General features: G+C 37.6%; 1 protein-coding gene across 1 annotated transcript; it reads right to left on the bottom strand.

The window, feature by feature from the left end:
- Positions 1–5: 5 nt before the first annotated feature.
- On the bottom strand, positions 6–12,502 carry LOC106536599 (kinesin-like protein KIF1A; the record flags this gene model as incomplete). The annotated part of the gene is given in 22 exon segments (XM_014033908.1): positions 6–3,682; positions 5,297–5,415; positions 5,496–5,688; positions 6,650–6,769; positions 6,960–7,066; positions 7,594–7,665; positions 7,800–7,991; positions 8,453–8,598; positions 8,701–8,762; positions 8,847–8,980; positions 9,785–9,899; positions 10,012–10,035; positions 10,121–10,226; positions 10,317–10,401; positions 10,490–10,556; positions 10,641–10,749; positions 11,213–11,268; positions 11,371–11,489; positions 11,596–11,686; positions 11,830–12,013; positions 12,180–12,315; positions 12,417–12,502. Coding segments are annotated over 22 exon segments (2,381 nt in total), but the record flags the coding sequence as incomplete, so codon positions are not given.
- Between the last annotated feature and the right edge of the window lie 57 nt (positions 12,503–12,559).

The raw sequence follows: 12,559 nt of genomic DNA, 5'->3' as shown, positions 1-12,559 counted from the left end.
ATTTATTTGCCTTTTGTTTGATTTTTTTATTAGATTTTTTTTCTTGACAACTCTTTGTTATGTGTCCACAGACATGAAAAAGAACTCCAGAACACTCAAAAGAWAAACGCGCGAGCACTGAGATTAGGACTTTTCTTTTTGTCACAGGCTGAGACCCGCTTCTGTCGAGCAACTCCGAACAAGAGCGCAAGACCTTTCCTCAGATTTAACACGGGCAACCTGATCCTAAAGTGAGCGAACGTGCAAAAATAAAATAAAATTAAATTTAAAAAAATTAAAAAGTAAAAAAMACACACAAAAGAATCAGCATTCTTTACTCTTCAGTGACACTTGACAAAGCAGCGGGTCAGTTGTAATCTTGGTACACAGAGGAAAAGAGAGTTATATCGTCTGTATGAGACCCAACACAGAAATCTTCATTTATATACACGACAGAGCCAAGAGGAAGGGTTTTTTTTTTTTTTGAGGGGGTAATCATTACAAGGATCATGAGTGACAATACTTTACAGGCAGCACTTTGGGAGTGGAAAGCTGTTGTCATTAGCGAGCTGTAAGGCAGGAGAGAAAGACAAGGTTCTGCAGAAAAATGGTGGACCTGCATGCTTTGATCCATATAGCTATGACACTTATTAAACAACTCTCAGAACATTTAACAAATCACCGCCTGCACACTAAAGCTGATTCAAAACTGTCCCAGCAATTTTTTTTTTTCAAATGAAATCCTTTGACTGTTTTGGGCTGGAAGCATCACAAGTCATCTGCCATTTGCAAAATAAAGGTTAAAAAAAGGTGTTAATCCTCATCTTCCTAAAAGCAGGATCCTAATATATTTTAAACAAATCATCTTTTTTATGCAAATATCTCAAAAACATGACAAAATCATAATAAAATAAATAACAAATGCTTTGGCGAAAGTGCAACACAGTTACAGAACAGATTCTTCTAATATTAATAAATACATCTTTCCATTCATCTCGTCTCCCAGTTTACAGTACAACATACAAATATTCAAAAATAAATAAATAAATAAATAAATAAATAAATAAATAAATAAATAAATAAATAAATAAATAAATAAATAAATAAATAAATAAATAAATAAATAAATAAATAAATCTTTGCTTAAAGACAGTAACTGTGGAGTAAAAAGGAAAATATGACCAGAGAAACAAAACTTTACCATAAAACTTCAGAGCATCACAACGATCTGCTCAACAGGTTGGCTGGCCTGTGGCAAACAGCCATGAAATCTTTGTTTAAATTTTATTTATAAGTTTTACTTCAATGTGGTCATGAAAAAAAAATCATGAAGTAAAAAGGCAGACTGGCTGGCTAACCAGGCCTTTTGTTTTTACACAGAAATAACCCGAAACTCATAATCAATGAAAAGCGAGGGCCTGTTTTACTAACATGTCTCCTTTCTCCACTTAATTTAATATTTTACTGAAATAATGCAAGAAATATTTTGGGTAATTTTAGCACAATGCAGACAATTAAAAGCACTAATATCGTGAAAATCACATAAGTGTAGCCATACATGGGTTAATCTAATAATAAGCAGCTCAGAAAGAAAAGCTAAGCTGAAAATTGCAGATAAAAGCAACATCGATGGCTGACGAGCTGTAATAAAACGATAAAGATTATTGATAAAATGCACTCTAAAGTTTTGACATAAAGATAACAACTATAGTTTATTATATTTATCTAACATTCCTATACATGAAAGCCTAATTTGGGACACTTATAAATTCATTATTTTAAAAAAGAATGGAAAAAAGAAGAAAGGGAGGCACTAACTGGCGAAAGGACAACGCTCTTGTCTGCTCAAAGCCACTGCCCTTGACCCAACCTATAGGTCCGTGTTTAATTAAACGTTTGTCCTTTCTTAATTGCTACAAGAGTTTTAAAATGGTCCGGTTCACTGGAGCGGCTCCGTTGGCTCATGATACAAGAAGACGTAATTAAAAAAGTGCTTTTTTTTATAATAAACTTACACGGAGATTTTGTTCTTGTTTTTACCTTTTTTTGGGGTGGGGGGGGGGTAGTAGAGAAGCTGTCGGCATTGTTCATGACGCCCTTTTTGTTCAGTTTAATAAAGGTTAGGCTGCAGTAATGAGATAATTAGCTTAGCATAGAGGCTAAATTGGGCACGCTCTTCAAACATTTATTTCTTAAATAAATGGTGTTTGCTGCTGAACAACACAAATGACGGAAGGTCCATTTGGAACCAGTCTGAATCATTGATATATTAGGAAAATACTAAACAAGATGGTGGTGCCTTCCCTTGTTTTTTCTTTTTTCAGTTTTTTTTTTACTGAAGCCAGCAGTTTATAGGAGCGGCCATGTTGGATCTCTGGAATGTGGGGCTTTAAGTCCTGCCTACTCCCTCTGCACACAATCATAACTTATTTCAGTATTTCCTCATACATTGATGGTTAATYATATGCTATATGGTCTATAAAATAAAATAAAAATCATCTCCTGACTTCAGATTCCTACCAATCAGTAATTAACCTTTTCATCTGACTTTAGAGAAAAGGTGAACTTTTCAAACCAAGAAGTGCATCGTAAAAAAAAGCTACCTGTTGACACAATTACATGATAAAATACAACTACTAAAATAAAAAAAACAACATTGCTTTGGTTAAAATTAAAAAAATAAAACAGTACAATACAAAAAAAAGACATTAAAGTGCCATGCAACAAAACTATCAGTGGTCTTGTCACAATAAATAACAGTGCAGCAAACTAACAATAGCTATAATGACATTTTTCTTCTCCATTCTGATTATTACTAAAATGTCTGAAAACTTAAATCAAACAAGGAAGGCAAGGACGAAAGCTGTCTCTCCTCATAGTGAATTAGTTTGCCTTAGTCGAGCCAATGAATCCAGTTTTCATGACACCGCTTGAAGAAACAACATGAGAATAACATCATTTAATCTGAACAAATACCTTCTCATGCTACTTTAAAGTTAAAAAGATCCCCAAAAGCTTTTTTCCCCATTCTTTGCTATCTGAAATATCTGCCATGAAACAGCATTGAACCAATCCAAACTGAGGTATTTTACAGTTAATGTATGGTGTATCTACTGTATAAGGATCTATCATCCCTCCAACCGTCTACATAGAAAAAAGATGTAGTTTAATGTTGATTTCCTTCGCCTTTCTGATGTAACGACACAGTTAATGTTTGTATTTCTACCAGGACTTTTTTTGTAATAATTGATAAACAAGGTCTCATTCTATCTTTTTACAAGGAACTGGAAGCCTCACAGAAAACAAATCCCTACTTGAACATTTAAACTAATCCGAACAAGTCCCAACGTCCAGCTGAAAGAGATTAATTAACAGGTTTCTGTAGTTGTTGTTTTTTCTCTTACAAATTCATCTAAAGGTCAAAAGGGAGCACATCATGCAAAGTCTGAGGATGTGACTACACAAACTCATACAGGATGGGTTGGAAATGAGTATTAAGTTGTTTTTGGGACGAGAATCCGTCTCTGTATCAGAGGATATGTTTGCTATATGTTGTGTTTTTTTTATTGGAGCAAGATGCTAAGTTGAGTTTGTAGATTGTATGTTTGTTTCTTTGCTGTTTCCCCCAGAAGGCCGGATCACCTCTCACATCCGCTGAGCAGACGGCACCGACTGCAGCGACTTTCTCCTGGACAGTTTGGATCTGAGAGCAGAAAAAAAGGCTTTTGTGAAAATAATGTATGCAGTAAATAACTTTTTTTTATTTTTACAGATTTATCACGCTTTCTCTGATAAAAATCCTAGTTTTTTTTCTTGTTTAAAGTTTGTAATTTCATACAAATTACAGGAAAACGTGTTGAAGTTGAGTTATTATGAAGGCACGTGTTGCTTTTCCTAATAATACATATATTTTACCATGTAGTGTTTAAATGCAACAAATACCATTAGAGAATTAAAATGATTTCACATTCAAGATATTTAATAGTTTTGTACACTGATGGTGGTTGGGAAATTTCCTTAAGTTAGAGGTTTCAAACCCGAAGCTCCTACATTACATATTTCTTTAAACATTTGTGACCCATCTCAACAACCTGAGGATTATGTTGCAAAGTGGTATGTTGAGATATACGTAACCATAGTGTATTGGTTGAAAAATTATCATTATGTCAAAATATGATTATTAAGTACCTTATTTATAGGTGTCTTGAAAGAAATGTCATAAACATTATGCTAATAAATGTTTTGAAACACCAACAAATTACATGGTTTTGAGCAAAAATGTATTTAAACATATTTATATAATCATATTTGCTACTTTAAGGGAAGCTGTTTTCAATACCAGATGGAAAATCCATTTACCATATTTATTCATGTATAATACCATCTCATGTATAATACGACCCCCTCCCTTATTTTGAGATTAAAAAGCATAAAAAATGTAATCCTCAAACTACCTCCATTTTCATACAGACTTCAAGATTTTTCAGCCTTTGCAGTCTTTATACATATCAGTAAAATGATCATTGGACTGTTCATTTTATTTTAACAACATATGTACTAAAAGATATTTTGACAACAAATATATATCAGCTGTAGCAGCATCATATGAATTCTGGCATTTTACACATAGTCCACCAGGATGCGCCAACACAAAAGTCAGAGACTTCACATGAGATTTGGGCCATCTTGTTGGGGGAAGCAGATTACTTCCTACTCGTGACCGCCCCCTCTGGTGGGGAAACTTTTTTCAGGGATACAAACTTTTTCAGAACACCGGTAGACGGAAGCCATTACAGACGAACATGTGTTTGTTGTTGTTTGAGGAGCGGCCCGGCCACACGCTAATGTCATTTGTTCGCTATCATTACTGAGGTGCAGGAATACTTCCCCCACTTTTTTTCACATCATGTCGCCTGCCTGGATCTGTTACTATCTCACTCTGAAGCACGGAGGAGTGTCAGAGGTGAGCTCGTTTCAACTGCTTTTACGACGCGGTCTCATTTCCGGACTCAGGCATTTTGTGAATGAAGCTGATATTTCAGTTAAAATACATAAGTAAAAATATTTATCCGAGTATAGTACTACCCCCCAACTTTATGGATGATTTTATACGTTTTATACTTGAATAAATACGGTAGTTACATTTTTGCTTTACTGGTTATGACTCATCAAAGAAGAGTTTCTCTTTAGGACTCTTCAAATCCAAAAGGAGCTCAGCAATTTTTAACCTCTCCAGGAAAAAGTTTAAATTCTCATAAGTTTGAGTTTGTTTTTTGAAAGAAAACTTTGTGTTTTATGTTTTGTTTTGTCCACGGACCTGATGGTGCCAGCTAACAGAGGGTTAAAAGCATACAGCCAGTCGTGCATCTCCTTGTCATTGGTGGCCTGCAGCAGGATCCCTCGGTGCTCGGTGCACACAGCAAATGTGTTGGGGGTCTGGGAACATGAAACACGCAGACGTTACGAAAGTTCACTCTGTCGTTTGACATCTATGGTGTGTGTTCCCCCTCACGTACCCGCAGTAAAGTCTGTTTGTCTTCGCTGTACTCCACCTTAGCGGACGACAGGTTGATGATGGCTCGCTCCACGCATTCCCTCTCGCTGCGGTACAGGTAGACGTAGGGCCTGCGGACCACAACGAAGCGCCTCACCCAGCCGCTGGTGTGGGGCTCCAGGAAGTGCAGGTAGCCTTTCTTCGACACAATGGGGCTGAATATATAATGAAACAAAATAATATTTTAAGAAACAATAAAGAAGATTCTCAGGAAGGAAATAAATGTTAAAATCTTTGCAGAAAACCACCTTGTAGATGATTGAACAAATTATATTAGATTTATTTTATTTGTTTTATTAACAAGTTTCACATAGAAAACTATTTGTAGCATCTCCAAWATATATATTTAAAACAGTTTAAACTAAAGAAATTGCTTTTTGTCCCAATGAAAGATGAGTGCTGAAGGACTTTGTTGTAGTTTGAAAGTTAAAACAAAGATAAAATAATCTGCAGGAGCAAATACTGTAGCTAAAAGCTAAACTTAACAAAACAGTATAGCTAAACGCTAAAGTCAGCAAAGCCATTGCTAAAACCTAAATTGAGCAAATTAACTCAAGGCTAAAAGGAGCCCAGAAAGACAAAATTAGATGTAGACTTTAAAGGTTTTTCAAGAAACTGAGGAAATCTCAATGTGTTTCTATGTGGAAAATTTAGGTAAATAAAATTAAGCTGTTGAAAAAATTTAAAATTGACAAACATTAAAAGTCAAACCAGATTATTCCCAATTAAGTCAAACATTTTAATATACAATGTGAGTCAAAAGCCACAGGACACTCTCTTATTTTGATCCAATATGGCTGATTTCAAAATGGCGGCCATGTTCTAGAACTCAGATCTGTCATTTTCACTTTTATTTTCGGAATGGCTGTCTTGTGACTTTTGACTCACCCCGTAGAAATGATTAAAATAGTTTAAAGTGTGCAGAAATAGTTTGACAAAACAAAAATCCACAGGAAACTGTAGATGTCATGTTCTCTGGTGTTTGAACAAAAATCAGTCAAATGTATCCAGAACTTGTTATAAATGTGCATTTCTTCCCCTTATACAATGTATTTGGYTCTTAAACAAGTAAACCATCAACACGTTTCACCGTGAATCAAATACGCGTGGTCTGACCTGACACGGATCTCCTGGATGTCGGGCACAAAGGTGTATCCTCTGAGAGCTTTCTTTCTGTCCACTGGGCTAAATGGGTCCAAGTCCGGTGTGGAAGCTCCTGAACTGGGATCAGCAAGTCTACAAGAAACAACAAGAAAAAAAACAAACAACATGACTATATGATGTAACAACCAGTAAATATATTAGAAATGATTAAACGAACACATTTCTTTATGTACACTTCTTCACAAACTCTATCAACCTTCCTAACGTAAAACTGTTGTGAATCRTCCGCCTGACAACAAGAAGCATAAAAATAGTTCCTCACCGAAAGTCGTAATGTCCGTCGATGAGCGAGGGGCAGGTGGAGGAGGGAGTGAGTGTGCTCAGATCAGAAGATGATTCCCTCATGAGTGAAGCTGACATTTCAGAGAGCTAAAACACACACCCACACACACACACACACACGCACCAAAAAACAAAACAAGGAAGCCCAACAAAAACGAGACCCAACACAGAAACAGACAAAACAAACCAGCAGACAGTTAAACGTGGACGACACAGACACGCGTTCAGAGAACAAGTCAATCAGATCTGTGTCATTTTCCTGAAATGTACTGCAGAAACACCACTGTGACAAAAATCCTCAGTGTGTCTAAGAGCCCCTCATTAAGTTGCATTTTATAAAACCAAATACTGTGAAAATATTAGGGGAGGTCAGGGAGGGAGTAAGGAACTCTTAGATTAATGGCTTTTTGGATATTTAAAAGCAAAGCTGGTAAAACAACTATAACTGGAATTAACTAAGATAAAGTGACAGATGAAAGATTAAGTAGCGAGTAGGAAGTGGTTATTGTAAAGGAGAAATATGAGGCTTAGATGTTTAGTCGTGTTAAAGCTGKAGCTGTGAGGTGGTGAAGGATTTGACAGGTCAGTTTAAAGGGGCCTAGGCTGGGGCTCACCTTGCTTTCACTGGCACTGCTGCTCACCTGGCTGTACTCTCTGTTGAAGGTGTGCATCAGCAGACGCAGACACTGCGACGAAGCACAGAGGGAGGAAAAGACAGCGTGGTTTTTGTTATTTTTTTTATTTTAATACCATGAATTAAATTAGCTATAAAAAAAACATAAACTAGAACCCAAATTAAAGCAAGGACCCCAGCAGTCACCTTAGCAGCCAGCTCCCTCTGCCTCTGGTTGGGGCTGTCGGGGGTGGGGGGGTTGCTGCCCGGACTGTGGCCGAGGACGGGGCTCTTTGCAAAGTCGCTGATGTCGCCGCTTTTGTAAAGGGCCTCCTGTCCCGCCTGCAGAGTAGCTTCCAGCTTTTCTCTCAGCAGCAGGTAGTGTCTGGTCTTCTCCACCTTAAAGCAAACAGACAAAACAGAAGCTCATTTTATTGGAAAGGGGTCACATTTACCGGATTAAACGAGCTTTCATTCAGGCCCTAAAGAAACTGGCTCCTCTACAAACATTGAGGTGAATTCTTTCAAAACATACGYTAACAACCCCAATCATTGTCTTTGCCTTTTCTTTTAATAATAGTAGTGTTATTCTGCACTTATTTTAATAAAGGATAGTGTTAAAGGAAAACATAAAAAAGAGTTAAAGACTTCATTTAAAGCTATCTTTAAGGACCGGCCCTTTGCATTGACTATAAATAAAGCTTTACTGGGTTCATTTTTCTAACTAAATCCAACACAAATGAGTTGTAACTGCTGTTATCATTTATTTTATTTCAGAAAACTTTTGTTCAATTTATTATATTTGCTTGTTTCCTTTCATTTGTGGTTTGGATTTCTCCTCCTCCCCGTGTTAAACAGACCTCCTGCAGTAAGCTGAGCTTCTCCAGCTCCCACTGGTGGTCGAGGATGAGGCTGTCGCTGCGAGGCCTCCACCCCGCCAGGTTCTCCTCTCCCCGCACGTACGCCACGGAGGTGTCGAGCACGCGCCTGCGACGGCGCTGCATGCCTGGCAGAACGGAGAGAAGAAACGGGCCGTGCTTTCAGTCCATCCGAACAAAAAAGCAGTTTAAGAAATATGTTTTAATGCTTTCTTGCAGGTTTAAATCACCTGGGCTTCCRTTGTCTGCCACGTGGCAGAGAGTGATTTCGTAAACTCCAGTGACACGGTTGCTGAAAAAAAAAAAAAAGAAAACAGGAGGTGAATTCAGGAAAGATGTCAACTTGAAAAGAAGGTAATTGATGGCAGCAGCGTACCTCTCTGATGGTCTGAGGCAGCCGGTGCTGAAGAAGTTTCTGATGGAGCGAGAGGCTGGAAGCTTCGTGTCACGAGAGTAAAACACCATGCAGAAATCTTTGGTGATAACCGTCGGCTGAGTGCAGTTTTCCATCTGGTTATAATACAAAAAATGGTAAACCACTCACAAGCGGGAAATATCTCATTACTGCTGGGAGCCTAAAATAATAAAACTTAAAATTACTTCATGATAAAATGCTACAAAACTTACGGAAACTGTTTCTGTTATAAGTTGTTCATGTTAGGGAGGTAAAAAAACACCTAAATCCAGACAGAATTACACTAAAACCCAGAAAAAGAGTTCTTTTTTTAACTTTTTGGACATGGTTTCTAAATGAAACCAAATCTACTTCTTCTCGTGACATTTTGAATCAATAATCGCTCAAAAAAAATCAAATTTCTAAAAAAAATAAACATAAAAATATTTATGAGTAACTGTTTATAACATGTTCAGCCATGTCCAGTTTTATTCACCTTGCCGTTCTTCAATGAAAAAGGCTGAATTTGTTAAATTGTCAAAAAAAAAAAAACAATACAAAAAGNGTTTTCACATTAATTCTTTCTTTATATTTTTACGTCCACAAATAAGTAAGTCAAGGTAAAATAAATTTATAGTCAAGTTAAGAAAATAAATTTTTTTTCCACTTGTCTTTTCTGCCTCAACAACAATGAAAATGGTTTGCTTTTATTTAATAAAGAAAAGAGAAAAAGCATCGTAAGAACAACCTTTGTTGGCTTAAAACCTTTTTCATCTGTGAATGCAAAATAAAAATCTAAAAAAAAGGTGAACTTGGTCAGACTTTTAAAACCTTTTTAAAGCCTTCTGAAAGGCTTCCATGGAGTTATGAGTAAACAAAAAAAAAACACCCCATTAATGTCTGCTTTCTTTTCTATTTACCTCCAGATAAGTGGAGAGAGTGATGTAGATCTTCTCTCCATACGGGGTGACTCTGTTCAGGAGGAGAGAGTTGTGCATGGAGCTGTCCCAGGCCGCTTCAAACCGATAAAAGCTTCTACAATGAGCGAAACAAATTTAAGTTTTATGAGGAAAAAAAAAGAGGCTTAAATAGCTTGGAAAGATCTTGTTTCAAAATCAAAACTTCTGAAACTAAAACTGCATCGTACCTGTGATCGACTCCCAACGACACACTGCGATAAAGAGAAACAGGAGACAAATTAAAAACTAATTAACTGCAGCTGGGACAAGTCAGACTRTAAAAGTAATATTTCGTACTTGTCGTCGTGTTTTGGCCAAAGGTATCCGGAGGACAGGATGTTGAGGGAGAGGATGTTGGGGTCTATGATGGTCTCRTCAGCCTCCGGAGTGCTTCGGATACGACCTGTGGAGGATTTGGGATGAGATGCGTTGGTTTTACTTTACATCTCCTATCTGATTTTATTCAGCTAACTCGCCCCGAGACGTTTCTTACCAATTACCAGCTCCTTCACCTCCTTCCACTCGATATCATTTCCTGCTTCATGAGCGATGGTAACTCTGATCCTCCTCTGAATGCCCTGTGCAGGTGAGGACAGGAGGAAGAGGAATAGTGAAAATACGCTCAGAAACACGGGTCACTGGATGATGCTGAACTATAGGTCAGACCTGATGTAAGAGGAACGTCCCGTGGCAAGGCATCCCACCTCTGTGGTCAACCACTGCTGGAATGTAGCTGGAAACAAACAAAACATCAACATCTGAACACTGTTATTTTTACTGATAGGATTTAAAGGTGTTTTTTTATGCTGGCACTCACTCTCCGTTAGCTTCTAGCTCACAGATCTCAAAGAAGACCATGAGGTCGTATTTGGCGTGACACGGTCCTGCGGTGGAGCGAGTCAGCGTGCTGAGCTTGGTGGCCGGCACTGAAAAAAGAAAACATCTACTTTTAATAAAATAAACTGCAACAAACAGTGCTGTTCCATCTGAAAGAATATGATTTTTTAGACTGGTGGTCTTTATCATTTTGTTTCATAGTAATGACCAGCTTTAACGAGACTATTTTAAGATTATAGATTATTGGTTAATCTATTCTGGCAGTTCTTCAAGAACAAAACGTGCTCCTCTTAACCTTATTGATTATCTTCTTTGTAACCGTTGAACCAAGAGATCAAAACACACACTCTTATATTCATGGTTAGTAAATGAGACAAACTCTTACATAAAATCATAATTCTTAGTGGATTTTAATTCAGATGTTTGAAGTAAAATCCACTAAGAATTATGATGTTTGATTTTGGTTTTTAAAAATTCAGGGATTAATTGATTTTGGTCTGTAAAGTACAAAAAGTGTTATGTAATAGTTATTCAAAGGGCATTATTGCCTACCCGGTTTTGATAACGGCATGACCCGAGGAAACTGTCTCCTGGAGGGTCTCAGTGGACTGAAAGAAATCAAAATGTCAAATCAGATATAAAATGAAAACYTTTCATTCACATTTGTAAAATGATCATTTGTAATCAGTGTTTTGACAGTTCTTCCTGACCTGATCAAATCTTTGCATAGTGGAGGGAAGGGCTGTTTCTGATAGTGTCCAAACACCTCAAAGACGATGGGCTGAGTCTTGATGTACTCCAGAAACGACTTGGTCACCTCCACCGTGATCTAACAGAGAGAAAATATTATTCAACCCAGTAAGAAAAGCTTCATATTTTTGTGAGGACAAGAMAAAAAGGCATATTTATTAATAATAACATTTTACTATCTTTACATTCTGGACGTGGTAGAAGCCCAGGGGCGGTCCTCTGCCAGTGTTTTTTAGCGGCTCAGTGGAAAAGGCTTCATCATGACGGTGGATGAAGCTGGAAGAAATGATGCAAAACATCTCACTTTGAAAAATAATGCCAGTTAAATTAGGAATCCTTAATTACAATATTAAGAAAACACAATTTAACAGAAGGAAGTCGTATTTGTAGGAGTGGAACTTAATGTCTTTTAAACTCACTTGAACTGGCAGAAGATGTCGGCGTATTCTGCTGAGATGCTGGAGGCCTGTAAGACGGTGACCCTGAAGGTGAAGGTGCTGCCGATCTTCAGGTGGGACAGAGATTTTTCCGGAGACAGCTCCAGAGGCAGGTCCAGACCCAGACCTAAACTCTTCACTGGGCTGTGAGGAGCATCCAGGGTGGCTGCAAGACACGGAGGCAGAAACGGACCAACTTTGAGCTTTTATTCATGCCTACAGGATGTTATATTAAAAATATTATACTCTACTAAAGATTTTCAAGTTTCTTGTTTCATTTAATATTTCACATTCAGTGCGGTCTAACAGGTCTCTGCACAGATGTTCCTTACCTTCACAGGTGTTGTTGTTCACTTCATCTGCTGAGATTCCCATCTCAACATTTTGTCCTTCCCCCTCGACGATCCTCAGTTCCTCCTGGGAGGTGCTGGAGTGCGACAAGCCGCCGGGACACGACTCAGACTGGAACTAAAACAGAGCRTCAACATTCATGAGCAAACAAAAYGTGTTTCATTTGATCCGAAAGACAATTTTAAAAGGCAGCCAGAGGGATCTTTCATCACAAGTACCTTCTCGAACTGGTTGTCTTCAAAGGAGATCTTGGCRGTTCCTGACTGTCTAACTCCAGAACCATAATCAGGGGCCTCCTCATCAGCTGAATAGAGAAAATATTTTAAACCTGAAAGTCATGTTTATAAAGACTAATATATAT

This window comes from Austrofundulus limnaeus, unplaced genomic scaffold (genome assembly GCF_001266775.1).
Source record: "Austrofundulus limnaeus strain Quisiro unplaced genomic scaffold, Austrofundulus_limnaeus-1.0 Scaffold1891, whole genome shotgun sequence".
In the NCBI taxonomy this organism is placed as follows: Eukaryota; Metazoa; Chordata; class Actinopteri; order Cyprinodontiformes; family Rivulidae; genus Austrofundulus; species Austrofundulus limnaeus.
This window is presented reverse-complemented; position numbering and strand designations above follow the sequence as displayed.